This window comes from Centroberyx affinis, unplaced genomic scaffold, assembly GCF_046629955.1.
Source record: "Centroberyx affinis isolate AG114_WGS23_722 - 3 ecotype Tasmania unplaced genomic scaffold, CSIRO-AGI_Caff_v1 ptg000498l_1, whole genome shotgun sequence".
NCBI classification, from domain to species: Eukaryota; Metazoa; Chordata; class Actinopteri; order Beryciformes; family Berycidae; genus Centroberyx; species Centroberyx affinis.
In genome coordinates, this window is record NW_027279151.1 from 87,168 (window position 1) to 101,486 (window position 14,319).

General features: G+C 45.4%; 1 protein-coding gene across 4 annotated transcripts in view; it reads right to left on the reverse strand.

The window, feature by feature from the left end:
* nbeal2 (neurobeachin-like 2) overlaps positions 1–14,319 on the reverse strand; it is a 39,550-nt gene that overhangs the window by 13,592 nt on the left and 11,639 nt on the right. For 2 of the 4 annotated variants that reach the window (XM_071517494.1, XM_071517496.1), the window contains exons 9-30: positions 14,051–14,157; positions 13,558–13,644; positions 12,477–12,560; positions 12,115–12,213; positions 11,185–11,843; positions 10,923–11,055; positions 10,430–10,549; positions 9,870–10,197; positions 9,500–9,582; positions 9,290–9,382; positions 8,673–8,844; positions 7,918–8,051; positions 6,480–6,639; positions 5,833–5,935; positions 5,499–5,649; positions 5,060–5,215; positions 4,677–4,836; positions 4,478–4,566; positions 3,624–4,340; positions 2,849–3,033; positions 2,523–2,679; positions 657–800 (exon numbers count right to left, since the gene is read on the reverse strand). In XM_071517494.1, the coding sequence (XP_071373595.1) occupies positions 657–800; positions 2,523–2,679; positions 2,849–3,033; positions 3,624–4,340; positions 4,478–4,566; positions 4,677–4,836; positions 5,060–5,215; positions 5,499–5,649; positions 5,833–5,935; positions 6,480–6,639; positions 7,918–8,051; positions 8,673–8,844; positions 9,290–9,382; positions 9,500–9,582; positions 9,870–10,197; positions 10,430–10,549; positions 10,923–11,055; positions 11,185–11,843; positions 12,115–12,213; positions 12,477–12,560; positions 13,558–13,644; positions 14,051–14,157 (4,121 nt within the window). The remainder of the gene's footprint in view (positions 1–656; positions 801–2,522; positions 2,680–2,848; positions 3,034–3,623; positions 4,341–4,477; positions 4,567–4,676; positions 4,837–5,059; positions 5,216–5,498; positions 5,650–5,832; positions 5,936–6,479; positions 6,640–7,917; positions 8,052–8,672; positions 8,845–9,289; positions 9,383–9,499; positions 9,583–9,869; positions 10,198–10,429; positions 10,550–10,922; positions 11,056–11,184; positions 11,844–12,114; positions 12,214–12,476; positions 12,561–13,557; positions 13,645–14,050; positions 14,158–14,319) is intronic. The other 2 variants (XM_071517495.1, XM_071517498.1) reach the window with 2 other exon arrangements.

Here is a 14,319-nt window from a genome sequence, read left to right on the forward strand (position 1 = left end):
GAGAAGATTAATTTCATTCCATGTTAGGATCTGCACCCTTCATCAGTAGAGAACCACCAGAGCTCTTTGTTGTGGAGAGTTTAATGGCTTTATGTTAGTGTTTCTTTTATTTTTATCTTACCCAGCATATCCACTCAGCTAAAAGAGCTCTTGGATTTTCCCTTTCCAAGAGACACCCACACTTACAATGTCAGACTGCAATTAAGTTAATTTATTTTGGACTTGACATTTTGAAAAGAAATGGTTTTAGGGGGAGTTGTTCTACTTTGGAGACAAACACAGCAAGTGATGGAAAATGTTATGGACCGATTATTTATGGCCACTTGATCCCACAATCCTACAGCAGCAGCGGCAGCAGTCATAACTCTGAGCGGAGCTGCCCTTTCATACAGAACACTCCCTAACAGGAATGCCCGCAATGTCTTTGAAAAGAAACCCATAGAAGGCCTGGTATTTCAAAACAGGCTTTATCTGAATGTGCATGTCAGATTAAAGAAATACTGTAAACCCTTAAAATTTATTTTCCACAACATTCAGTTATACAGGTGGCTGGGTTGTGAAAGACGTGTAAAATGTTTGCCTTTGTGTTTTTACTGTTCTGATAGTTGAGTGGGAGACAGACAGCACTAGATAAATACTTGCTGGGTGCGGCTGACCTGTGAGTGCTGCTGTTGGATATAGCCGGTGATGATACGCAGGCCAATCTGGGCCATTTCCTTTAGTTCGGTGTTGCCGGGGCTGCCAGGGGTGCTGTGCCAGGCCTTCAACTTGTCCAGCAGGTTCACCACCCCCTCGAAGATCTGCAATACAGCAACGTCTGTCAACAAAACACTCAACAAAAGGCAAGACCTGTTTCCACACCTTGCAGCATCCCCGACAACTTAGGGCCTTTCAATACATTAAATGCACCTCAACCTGCACTTCAAAGCCCAGGTTATTCAGATACCAGCTACACCCACCCATAAAATCTCCACCCTACAGTGACACAGGACAGGAAAAGTTTCCCTGACATTAAACATAGTAACAAGAAAAACACCCAGATGACCCGGCTCAGTATTTCCTGCTTAACAATGATGCAACTTCAATCACTGATGCTTTAAGAGGGAATACTTGTTACTGTAAACATGACTGACAGTATTTCTGTTTCCATTCATCTAAGGTCCCTGCTACCCAAATTATGTACCCATGTCATTGCAATAATGTAATCAGATTCATCATAGAGATGTGACAATCAAGTTAAATTCAAGCGTCCGTTGCTACAACAAAACTTGGTAACAGGTTGGTAGTAACTTGGTTGTCAGTTTGCAGTCTACATGTCATGGCAATGCAATAGGGGAGGACCACATCTAAAGATATATTGACATATTATATTTATTATTTGATAGGCCTACCATATATTTACTACCATATTGTTACTGTTGCAACCAACATTATAATTGCCAGTCCATTAATTATAATATAGTTGTAATAAACAACAACAGAAATTAAATGATGAATGAAATTGCATTTTCAGTTTTAATACACTGACATCAATAGAGCTTTTTTCTTAAAGGTGTTAGGTGTAGCATTTTAACATGAATAAATCATTACCATGTTAATATACGTATAATTATCATGAACAAATGAGACCATTGCTGGGAAGATTGTCAGCCTCTACTGGCCTCCACACTGCATTTTATATTGTGTGCCGCCAGGTCGGCTATCACAGGAAATCTGCTGGATTGCTTTATGGCACAAAGGCAGATTGCTTTACGGCACAAAACAGGAAGAGGGCTGCTGTTCTTTCAGTGCAAAGGGAGCTAAAGCTTTCAGAGTTTCTCCCAGCAGCAGATGGGCGAACAATGGAAAAATCACTTCAACATGTTTATTCCCTTCAGTAAACTGAATGTCTTGCTTTTCAAAATAAACACATGTGGAGTGACGCCAGGGAGGGGAGGGGGAGACAACATCATCATTGTGATAGGAGGCAACAGGGTTCATGGGAAATATGGTCTTAATGTTTTTAACACTTCAACAATACCAACAATACCAATGGCATGAAATGGAGGCGACCAATCGTCTCAACCATGTTCTCACTTATACCAAGTTATCACAATTATTTTGACAATAATGCACTGATGTTTAAAAATGCTACACGTAGCACCTTTAATTTAAATTTCCACTAATTTAGCTTTCACTTGGACTCCCTTACATATGCATATACTGTATAGTAAAGTCATACATACACAGCCAGCGAAGGCACACTACTGCTTTGGTCTTGCGCTTGTGCAATAGAACAAAGAGTGAACTTGGAGTGGTCCGTTTCTGAGACTTTTGAGTGACTATTTTTCACAGATATCTGTTTTATGTGTATGCTCCCGGAGGAAGCCATCGCATCAGATCCTGTTTGTGATCAGCCACTTCTTGCGGCACTGTATATGGAGATTTCCTCATCATCAGTTGGTAAGTCATGGAATTACCAAAAAGTCCAAATAGGGTTACGTCACTGGTGAGCAATGTGCTAGCTGGGGTGTGTGATATACCTTTTCACTCCATAGTGCGTGGTTGTCTGTTCCCTCGGCAAAGAGGAAGTCTTGCAGCAGCCTGAGGAGCCGCACCAGGCTTGGGCAGAAAGGCAGAGCCACTCCCTGGGAGTCCCTCAGGTCCGACAGAGACGACTCCAGCATCATCTCCAACAGACTGGCACACACAGAGGCAAGCAGGCTGTTATTACAGTACCGGATTTGTAGATAAAAGGTGAGCATTTAGATACAGTTGAAGGTGTGGTTCCATTTGTCATTCAGTTGGCTCACTTGAATACGGCATTGTCTCGCTTTCATTCAATTGGCACAAAATGACTAACGCTGACCTGCGCTTGATGTCATCGGGCGGGCGGACCAGTTGGCAGGAGGAGCCCAGTTTGGTGAGGACAGAAAAGACCTGGCCTCTCTCTCTCCACACCACATCCTCTCCCCCCTCTGCCCCACTGCCGCTCCACAGCACCGAGAACACGATGTTGGTCAGCAGGTTACACAGCTCCTCCTCAGGGGTCTGCTGTAACACAAGCTACATTTAGCCTTGAACAGCAAAGCACTGAAACTATACACTACCAGTCAAACGTTTGGACACACCTGATTGAATGTACTATGTTTTTCATTATCTTAAACCCATTTTGATCTGAAGGCTTATACTTAAATGCTTGAAATTTGCTTATTAGACAAATATAAATAGTGAAGTTGATGCCTGTATATGAATTCTTTCCAAAGCCTTTGCCTCTCCATGAAGGCAAAGGGCAGCTACTTTAAAGAATCTAAAATATAAGATAGTTTTGATTTGTTTAACACTTTTGTAGTCACTGCATAATTCCATTTGCGTTATTTCATAGTTTTGATTACTTTACTACTATTCTAAAATGTGGAAAATAGTGCAAAATAAAGAAAAATGTGGTGTGTGCAAACTTTTGACTGGTAGTGTAGATTACATGAAGAAAATCTCATCTAACACAAATTACATAATTATAATCAGATCAGAAATGTCTTTGATAGGCTCCCAAGTCACGATTTGGCTTGATATATCAGAACGATTCAGTGAATCAGGAGTCAACGATGCTCATCTTTCAGACCAGGCGAGGGACGCAGCCATACCTGTGGGTTGGACGTGTTGGAGATGGTGTCTCCTGTAGGAGGGTCTGTCCCATAGCTGGTGTCGTCCAGCACGTTGGACAGACTTGAGCTCTTCCTGGGTCTGAGCGGGGGGAAGGGCTTGCTGTGGTCCAGAGGAGATGGCGTTTCTGTCTGACTGCCTGCAGGTGTGTTTGTGCCTGTCCCAGCGCCAGCCTCACCCATGCCCCCCAGGTCCAAATCAAACGGCGATGTACCGAAGGGGGAGAGCGGGTGGTAGAGTCCCTCTTCGTCGGGGCGAGGCGAGGCGATGTCGATCGTGTTGGAGAGGGACGACGAGTGGCTCCCCTGGTCCACTGAATCAAACGATTTAAAATGGAGGGAGTCGGTGTAGTTTTTCAGGGGGCCTCCACCTCCACTAGGGGGCGACTGGGATAGATCGGAGAAACCCTCTGAGATGTCCCGCTGGCCACCTTCGTCCTCCTCCTCGTCTTCCTCATCCCGCGAGGGGTAGTTCAGGAATACATCGGCTCGTGCGTCCTCTATGACCAGGCACGGGTCCCTGCGCAGCGGGGGCCGGTAGGTGGGCTCCAGGGAACTGTGGGTGCTGGAGCCTGCCAGGCTGGCACCACGGGACTCATAGGACTCTTTCACATACAACTTGGTCAGAACGTCCTGCCAGCCGGGCTGCTTCGCCAGCTGCCTCACATAGTCCTCGTTGGTGTAGATCAGATGAAAGAGCTGGGGGAATAACAGAGGGGACCGAGGGGGTAAAGAGAGAGCATGTGTTCATTAATGAGACAGATTCAAGCATACTTGAATCAAAGATGCACTATGGAAGATTAAGTAGAGTTAATGGATTATGTGGGCGGACTGACCTTGCGACAGACATCCAAACGGACAGTGAGTTCAGCTCTATGGGACAGATAGGCCACAGCCAGCAGGTCTCTGAAGTTAGGAGTGGCATCTGAAGGGAAATGGACCAAACATAATATTTGATTTAACATATAAGCTCTCTCTTTACAACAACACTGTGTCATGTATTTTCCGCTCAGTGGTCCCCAGTCCCCCAGTTACCTGTAGCAAGGACCTGCTCGTACAGACAGCGCACGGTGACCATGGATACAGGAACGTCTCCAAGGAAACACACCAGGCCAAGATAGCCAAAATCCTTCAGCTTGATGCGCTGCTTATTGCGCTCGGATACTCGCTCACTCTTGAGGATTTTGTACAAAACCTGCGCCATAATGGACAAAAAAGGAAACCGTTTTTATTCGCAATCACATTAGGCCTTTTTAAACACAAAATTGACCACCTACTGAAATTCATCGCTCATCACTGCTGTTAAAAACCCACAATAAATCAATACAATATATCGCATGGGAGTTTGCAACAAAAGACGAGTCATTGTACAGCAATAAGTTGAGCTATGGTGAGGAGGTCCAGTCAGGTTTTCTCACCCTGAAGACCCTCTCCCTGGCCTCATCTCCAAAGCTGGGTGTGAGCAGCAGGCAGTAAAGCTGCTCCACGCCCCAGTCCAGCAGCACGGTCTGCACCTGCTCACGGGGAGGGCTGCTCCGCAAGAGCTCATACAGCACGTCCAAGGCACTGACCACCTGATGGAGAGAGGAGCGAATGATGAGGGAGAGCAGGGAAGAGGTGAAAGAAAGAAGAAGAGGACGATAAAATAGAAAGAAATAAGGATTAGGGAGGAAAAAGGTTTAAGTGGTCACAAGAGTTTGGAAGAACAGAGAGGTTTAAAATGAAGATGCTGATGGTCAGGGAGTGTACTTGGAGGGTTGGGAGTGAAATAGTGAGCTGAAAAGGTTAGATGATAACAGCTGTGAACTCCCTAGAGACAAACAGAGATAAGAAAAGTCGTATACGTGTGAGTAGTACCTGCTGCTCCTCTCCCACAGTCAGAATGTGGGCGAGGACACTGTGAAGCTCCTCGGGCGTAGGAGACTTGAGGAAGTCTTTCAGCAAAGAGAACAGAGAGGTCTGAATGGTCTGCTTCTCGTCGGACAGAGCACTGCCGTCTTTCTCCACGCTAAGGTCAGTCACATGACCATAGAGATTAGTAAAAAGATGAACACACACATATGAATAAATTATATAAAACAGACTGGATCTATGAATACATTAGGATTCATCTCCACTCATCTATACCACGTTTGGTAAAATCTTTGTCTTGCATTGAGTTAATATTTAATTGTGATGCCATATCGTTCACCTGTAGTATGTCCGGATGGTATCCAGGATGTACTGCACCCCGTACTTCCTCCTCATGCGCTGCTTGCCATTCTTTATCACAGATGACAGGTACTGGACATGAGCTTTAGAAGGAAAATAATATTTTTGTCATCTCTTTTAATAACTTTAATAACATTTGAATTGACTCATACCGTCGTTGTTGGGCGAAAACCTCGTACCTCCTAATTTTGGTGATTTTCACGTCAATTGAAGGATTACATGGCCCTTTGTGGATTGAGAAAATTCTACAACCCTTGGGTTTATGAATCCCTTCCAAAGCTAATTGGATAAACTGAAAAATGCATGGTCGTCAAGCTACAAACAAGGCTGGTTTTCAAGGTTTTCATCAACCAACAGCAATATGTTATACCAAAGAACTGCATTAATTTATAACACAACTGTACAAGTGCAGCCCTTGAGGCAGAGAGTCACTTTTAATCCTTGCCACGGCCTGAACTGCAAACATTAATGTATTCCATCTCTGCTCCACAGTGCTTTCAGCCCCCGCTTGCTCCCTTGGGTCTTTGGGTGCATATACATATAAAAGCGACACAAACAGCTATGACAGACATGAAAAGGTTCACAGGTGCATCACTCAAGACAACAAGAGGGCTGCTGATGCCTTACCCAGACGGACAGCAAAGTGGCTTTTAGTCCAGATGCGGAAATCGAAGAGCAGGTGCTGGTAGAGTTGCTGTAGCAGGGGGCTGTTGCCCTCGCTGAAGACCTGCTCCAGCAGCAGCTGACACGCCACCAAAACATTCATGTCCATCATGCTGCCTGGAACCTGCAGGCAGATGGAGAGAGAGGGGAGGCAGAGGATGGTTTACTGACATTTAAAGTGTGCTTGTGTATATATGTTTCCACTCATCTGGCTTTATTTGTCTACAAGGGTTTCTGCAGCATGTATTTCTAGTTGAGGTGGTTAATGTGACTTGCCGTTCGGGGTGTGTCATGCGCTCGATTGAAGAGCATATAGTGTGCCTAGTGCGTCTCTGCCAAACAATTTCATGTGATTGTTAGGACAGAGCTTCCTCACAGGATGCTCCACCTTGTAGTCATATATACCAGCATGTCCTGTCAGTCCACCAGCCTGTCTTGTGCTCCCATAATGCACCACTGGAACACTGGAACTGGGCTGCACGCTGTGCTTTCACCCCTCAAACATCCACTATATAAACACTGTACGGCAATGTAAAAAGCACAAGCATGTGATACTGCGGATATGAATGAGTCATTGCTGTGTCAACAATAGCACATTTACAATTACACAGGATTTGATGTTGTGATCCTTTGTGCCATAATCCGGGGTGAGCCCACACAGAAGCCCAATCAGATGTCAAAAAGAATGATGTGCTAACCCACAAATGGTGACTATAGAGGACATCAGGCTCTGCTGTCATAAATCAACAGAATGATCAGACGGGCAGTCACCAAATCTAAATGTTACAGCGTTGAGTGTGTGAGTGCGGGTCTGTCACTGGGGTTATCAAGGGGGCTCATCCCATTACCGATGTTTCATTGAATTAGGCCCACGACACCCCCAGAAGACTCAACAGTGATTTCTGGCATCCCAGAACCACCGCCCCCTCAACAACTGCTCTCAACACCAAGTACAGCTAAAGTCACCTACACTACCTTGTACCTATGCTTAGGCTTATCCCTAGTTCCCAACATTTCTTGGTCATTTCTGAACTCACTATTCAATAACAGTAAGCTAACAGGATGGCTTACACATAGATATTCATACATAGATATTCATACATTTCCATATTTCATATAATTTTGTCATAATATTTTGGACCCCAGTTGACTTCAGACTGAACAACCATGCTTCTAGCAAACTCTGCATAAACACACACAAGCATGTGAAACTGTAGATATAAACAAATCATTGCTGTGTCATCAATAGTACGCCCCTTCATTATACATGAATTACAAAGCGCAACACAATAGAAAAGGTCAAAAATGAAGAAGCTTGGTCCTGAGCTTTCAAATGCAGATCAGTTCTTTCTGCACTTCTGTTCTTACTAGCCTGTAGCATATTGATGTGCATGCTTCTTACTTTGCTGAGCATGGCTCCCATGATGCTCGGCCCATGGCAGTGCAGCAGGCTCTCCTGATTGACAGGGTGGTGACGAATTAGGTTCTTCATCAACAGCAGGAAGGCAGCAATGCTGTTTCTCTCGAGTCGGCCCTCTGATAGACACAGAACAGAAGGGCAATCAAAACCTCAGTACCCGCAGGCAGCATTTATGCATTACACAGAACTTTACTGACGTAGCCATGTCTCAGGATGAGTCATCAGTCATATCTCATGGGATCTGCCTCACCTCTGCAAGATTATTTATTCCATTTATCTCATTCTGTTTATGTCTATTCAGTTTTTCTGCTCACTATGGTGCACTGAACTACTGAACTACTGCACTACTACTCACTACAATCTTTCTAACAGCTGTTATCACTCAGTATGCCAGTACCGCTTCTGGCATTGAGTGTATAATTATTACTACATTTGTTTATGTTTAATCTACTGTCTAGCTGTCTGACTAGCACATCCTGTACGTCCTTGTACAGGATGCAGACTCACTGCTCTTCACAGTGTCTCTAGAGCCTGAACTGCATCGGAAATCATCCTTAGCATTACAATATCTTAGGAACACAAGGATGCAGGAACACGTCAACAACGCAACAACTCCCCTCATTCATTATACTATCACATCATACCAAACATACAGTGCTGGAAAAGAAGCTATAGTATATAACGTGAATCTCTTCGTCCACAGCACACCCATGCAGTTTAACCAAAACCTTACTGACCGGAGGACTTGCTCAGAGGCAGCAGCATGGCAGCAGGGCCTCGGGAGGAGGTGAGCTCTGGTCCCAGCAAGTCTGAGGGTTCCTGAGCCCCGTTATCCACATGCTCAGCCTCGCACACCTGCTCCAGCAGGGGCAGCAAGACCCCTATGCCCCCCACCACGTTCACCACATCCTACGGGGGAAAGGACATATACACAGATATGTTTTGTTCACGTTCATTTATCCAGATTAGTGCTGCTGTGATCAAGGATCGCTTTTACAAGGGAGACCAGGCCAAGATGGCAGCAGCAAGATAAACAAATTCACAATTCATAATAAATAATAGATAATCTCAGAAAAAGTGAAGACGAAAAGGAGATATAAAGAGAGGTGCAAGATAGAGATAGAAGAAACAGGAGTTCAGTTGTGAAAATATCAAGTATTTAACCAGTCAGCAGTAGTACTTGTACACACACAGCACCCACTGACAGAGCATCTATGAAGGCCAAAGACCTTATGTACTTGACTTCATCGCAGCTCTTTCACTCAATTTATTCACATTAAATAGTTTATCATACAAGTCATACAAAAGAAGACAAAGCAGATAAAAAGAGAATCATTCAAATAAAATTGCCAACCTTGATGTCCCAGTTCACCACCCTGTGTCCTGTCAGCCTCCCGTCATAGTGGTGGTTCGGAGACAGGTCCTGACAGATCTGACTCTTGAAGGCCTGAAGCACACATACACACACACATTCAAACAACAATATTGTAGTGGTATGGTTTGTAACTGTTATCAGCAACAGTGTGCTGCAGTATTTTATGTTTTCCCTGTGTTGTTCAGTCACCTGTGGAGTGTAGTAGAGCAGGAGCTTGCTGTTGAGGTCAGATAGTTCTCCATCCACTTTGAATAAGGACACATGATTGGGGCCTGTGTTGGAGAGAGGAAAGTAATGTCAGCCATAAAACATCCAAACATTACCTGATTTACCTTGAACAAGGGGTGATTTTAAGGGACACAGGAGTATTTGTTACTTCTGTTGTCGGAGTACTGTGATTTTGACCATTGCATTCCGTACTACTGGTTTACTATAAAGTCGTCGATCTAAGAATTTAAGCTTACACTCATTGTAAGTCATTCTAGATAAGAGCATCAGCTACATACATAAAATATAAAATGTGTATAATAACATTTGCATAATAACACATGTGGCGTACCTGCAGCATACAGAGCTCTCGTCTGGGTTGGCTGCAGAGCCTCATGGCAGATGAAGGCCGTGCCCAGGAGGCCATCCAGAGACGTGGGCGTTCCCCACTCTGTGTCCTGCAGCCCCGCCGGGATGGTGTGCACCGGGGCGTCGCGCAGAGACCCCCAGTGGCCTCCCGCAAAGGACGCTGGGAAGGACTGGGAACGGGTGAGGTAAGGGCCGTGGGCGGGGAAGGCAAACTCTGCCGGCAGGAGGGAGGGGGCTGTGGGCAGAGTGGGGGAGGTGGTGGTGGTAGTGGTCCGGTGGCCCGCAGAGCCGATGCAGCAGGAGGTAAAAGGCTAGAGGGTGTGTTGGGTGTGATGAGGGAAGGGGGGGGGGGATAGAGGAAGTTAGACTGATAGAGGAGAACTGTGCCATGCCACAACAGATACTAGTCAACAATTTAGTCACATTTACCTTAAAAAAATGGAACAGTAATAGGGAAGTGATAATGAGGCCACATTATTTGCATTTCATGCTAAATTAAATGGCCCTCATTGTGTTTCTATGGTTTCTCGTTTTGTCAGTTACCTCATTGAAAGAAGGGAAGCGAAGCTGAGCAGTTTTACGCTGCTCTCCATCGATGTAGATGGTGACCAGGTTCTGACCAAATGGACGACGGCCAGGGATGTGGACTATGGCCACTGAATGCTGTGATGAGGACGGATGGGTGTTAAAGAGCAGAGAGATTTCTGTCGGTATCTACACTAAAATAATGCATATACAGAGCTGGATCTCCTGGAGTTTTGAAAGGTTACTGTTCACACATACAGTAGGTAACTTTTTTTTATATTCATTATAAGAAAACAGGAAAGGTACACTGGTACAGTTCACAGCTTCAGGAGGCACATTCTTCAATTTCTTACATTAAATATACTCTTAAGTTTCATGCCCAGGCAAATTAAGAGATAAGGGTTCTCAGACAGAACCTCAGAGAAAAACTATGATTTGTGATTTTCTCCTTGATCTGGTCTACATTTGCTTGGGACAGCCTAAATGGGGCTAAAGTTGACCAAAATCTTACCCAGCAAGAGTCGGTTAGTGGGTACTCCGGCAGTGGGACGGCCATGTAGTCTTTCTTAGTGCAAACAGCCACCACCAGCACACCCTCCATGGTGAAGAAGGCTTCCAGCCCAGTTCCACTCGCTGTGAAGAAACTTTATGGAAGAAACAGTTTGGGGTTTAGGTTACTATTGGAAAATCAAGTTACATATGTACAAAAGCTTCAACTCTTCATGCATATCCATCATATCTAATCCACTCTGTGTCCCTCTGGTCTGCAGTACCTGTAGAGCTGTTTCCTGCGTGGTCCTTTGCCCATGTCATACTGAACACCTGTGCCACAGTTGGTGGGGGGTTTATGGGGGTTGGAGAAGTCAGAGTAACAGGAGGGGAACTCCATGTTGAGGCAGAGCCAAGCGTGAAAGGCAAACCCATTGCCTGGCCAGCGCTGGACAGTGGGCACCATGATGCCTGCCATGGGGGGCGTGAGATCAAAGTACTGCAAGGCGCTGTCCTGGCCTTCCCTGGCAGCCATGGCCGACAGCACCCTGATGATGCGAGTGCAGTAGGGGTGCATCCCCCTGCCCACCCCAGTGCCACTGTCCTGATCCACCCTCAGCAGTCTGAGCAGGCTCTTCAGCTCCTCCGGCCTCAGACACAGGGAGCCCAAGTCCTGGAGGAGGCCCAGCAGGGCATCCGCACACTGCCTGTCCAGACTCTGTGGCTGGGAGAAGACCTGCAGCAAAGCCCCTACCATGCCCGCCTCCACGGCCACGGTGCGGCAGGACAAGGAGCCCCCGCATACAGTAGCCAGCCACTGGGCCACCAGCAGCTGAAGGTCCCTCTGACCTGACAGATCAGGCAGCCACTGCAGCAGCAGCAGCAACGGCTGGTCGTTACTAATGCCCAGGTGATGGGCGTGGGCGTGCTCACCCTCCACTGCCTGGAGACAGAGACGCATAGAGAGATGAGACAGAGAAGGGAGACAGTGAGGAGGAGCTGGTGGGAACAGAGGGAATGCAAACTCAATAGAATGAAGACAACGTATGGATTATTCATCAAGGACTACATGGTCAATAATTTCAGGTAAAACTAACTCTGTAACACAATTTGGATAGGAACAGGACAGCCAGTTAGAACAAATGCATGATGTCCATTGTCTCTGAATAATATCAGTGCTCAGTGGGGATAATGAGGAAATGTGCTGTTTTCACCATGTTCATCAGCTCCTGCAACAGCCTCTTGGTGGGTTGACCTTGACTCTTTAGCACATCAAACAGCTGGGAGTAGCCAATCCTCTCCTTGAAAACCTCCTGGGGGGGGAAGGAGACAGAAATAGGCTGCAGAAAGCTGCTCAGGGGATAACTAGTTGGCACACTTCCACACAGTGGAAGGGAACACAATGAAATTTCCTAAATGAACGGAAAAACAGCCCTGCTCATCAGGCTCTCATTTTTGTTAGCGGTATTGTAGGCATTCAAGTATTATATGCTTAATGACATATGCAGAGAAGCATGAAGGATACCAGAGGAAAGGAGTGTAATATTTGACCATGGTAGATCACAAAGGCCCTTACCTTAGCAGAGGGAGAGTTACTCATAATAGCTGTGAGGACTCCTAAGGCATGGACTGTGATAGTGTCTGATCCTCTCTCCCAAACCTACATAAACAGAGGCAGGTATAATTGCATGTGGTATCTCAGAACTGAAGATGTGTGCACCGTGTGACACCAAAACCTGAAAAAGGTGAATATTTAAACTGCACATAAGCAAAAAGGAAACAGGTAACTTCTGACCAAATCTTGGTCACCAAAAGGAAAGGGGATTTCTGTTCAATTTTCCATTAAATGCAGCTTCCAAGAGTAAGCGCATTTCTTTACCACACCACAATTGTTGGAGCAGATTGGGTCAAAGAAAGCTGTTGCACCAGTTACCAAACAATCTCCCCTTTGTTAATTACTGATAGGTCCCAGCATGCAAAACCAAAGCCAAACGAGGAATGAGGCAAGCCCTGTCTATTGCTAGAATTTAGGTAACATGAAACCCCAGCCCATGAAAAATGTGAATCCTGTATGAAAACACTACATATACTACTTATAATAAGACAGATATTCATTGCAAACACCACCAGTTATACGACAGAGAAGCCAAAACAGGAGCTTTAAGAAGGGAACAAGGGTAGACATGCATGGAAAAATGACCACCTCATGCACTACAAAACACACAACATGCTCTTCTTGCCCGGTGTTGTCAACAGGAAATTCAGCTTCTAACTCTGAACGTGACGTAAACCAACTCTCCCGCACCGAGCAAAGATGCATTCTCCAACTTCATATCCAAATCTTAACTGTCAGACATGCACAAGGCACTATGCCAGCTTGTCCTCATATTTATTACACGTGGGATTTAAGTAGAACAAGACAACAGCAAAATCAACCATTCTAGATGGACAGATTAGACAGATAAGACAGATAGACATAAATAGAGGAAAACAGTCATGTATAGCTGCACTACCTGCATTATTTACAAATGAGCGTGACAGCTCAGACTTCCTGTCTAAGGCTTCCTGTTTAAAGAGCTCAGAGCAGCGAGCAAGTGGAGAGGAGGAGGCTGAGTTTCCTGCTGACAGACCCATATCAACACCATGGGGGAAAGTACCTGGTCCACTTCGACCTCTGTGAGTAAACGTGTAGTGAGGTCACATACAACCTCACGCTCCGGCCTACGCCTGTTGCTCTGATAGAGCTACAGAGCATGTACACACACACACACACACACACACACACACACACACACACACACACACAGACAAGAAGACAAGACAATTAGACAAAAAGTTATCTTTGAGAGTTAATAGAGCCAGGTTTGATCCTGGTCTCTCCACGGCTACAGCAGGACTTGTGCAGCTGTGTAAGCACAACATCAGCAGGAAGCATATACATTTTTGTGATTTGTTGTTTCACACTGACCACACAGACAGAGGTTAGACTCACTACAGACGGCGCCAGCAGATGTGGCATTCAGGCAAATAAATGCGGTAATACACCTGACAAAAATCTGACAGACTGACTGGCAGACAGATGAGTACAAAGAGCTGACAGAAAGATGAATATAGAGCAGATACACACAGTTAGATGGACAGGGGCCTGACCTTGCTGTTCTGAATGAGCCTGAGGATGTGTTCGAAGCAGTTGTTGTTGAGGAAGATGGCCTGCAGGACTGGTCTGTCAGCACACTGCAGGATCTCCGGCACAGCAGCTGAAGACGACAACCACTAGCAAGTTGAACTCTGACTCATCGTGACAGACACCCTTATTAATAGCAAATGTATCTGTCACTCAGAAAAAAAGTTTGATGCTATTTGAAATGGATAAAACAGTACTGAATTATTATTATTCCAATATATTTTTAAGGTTTTAC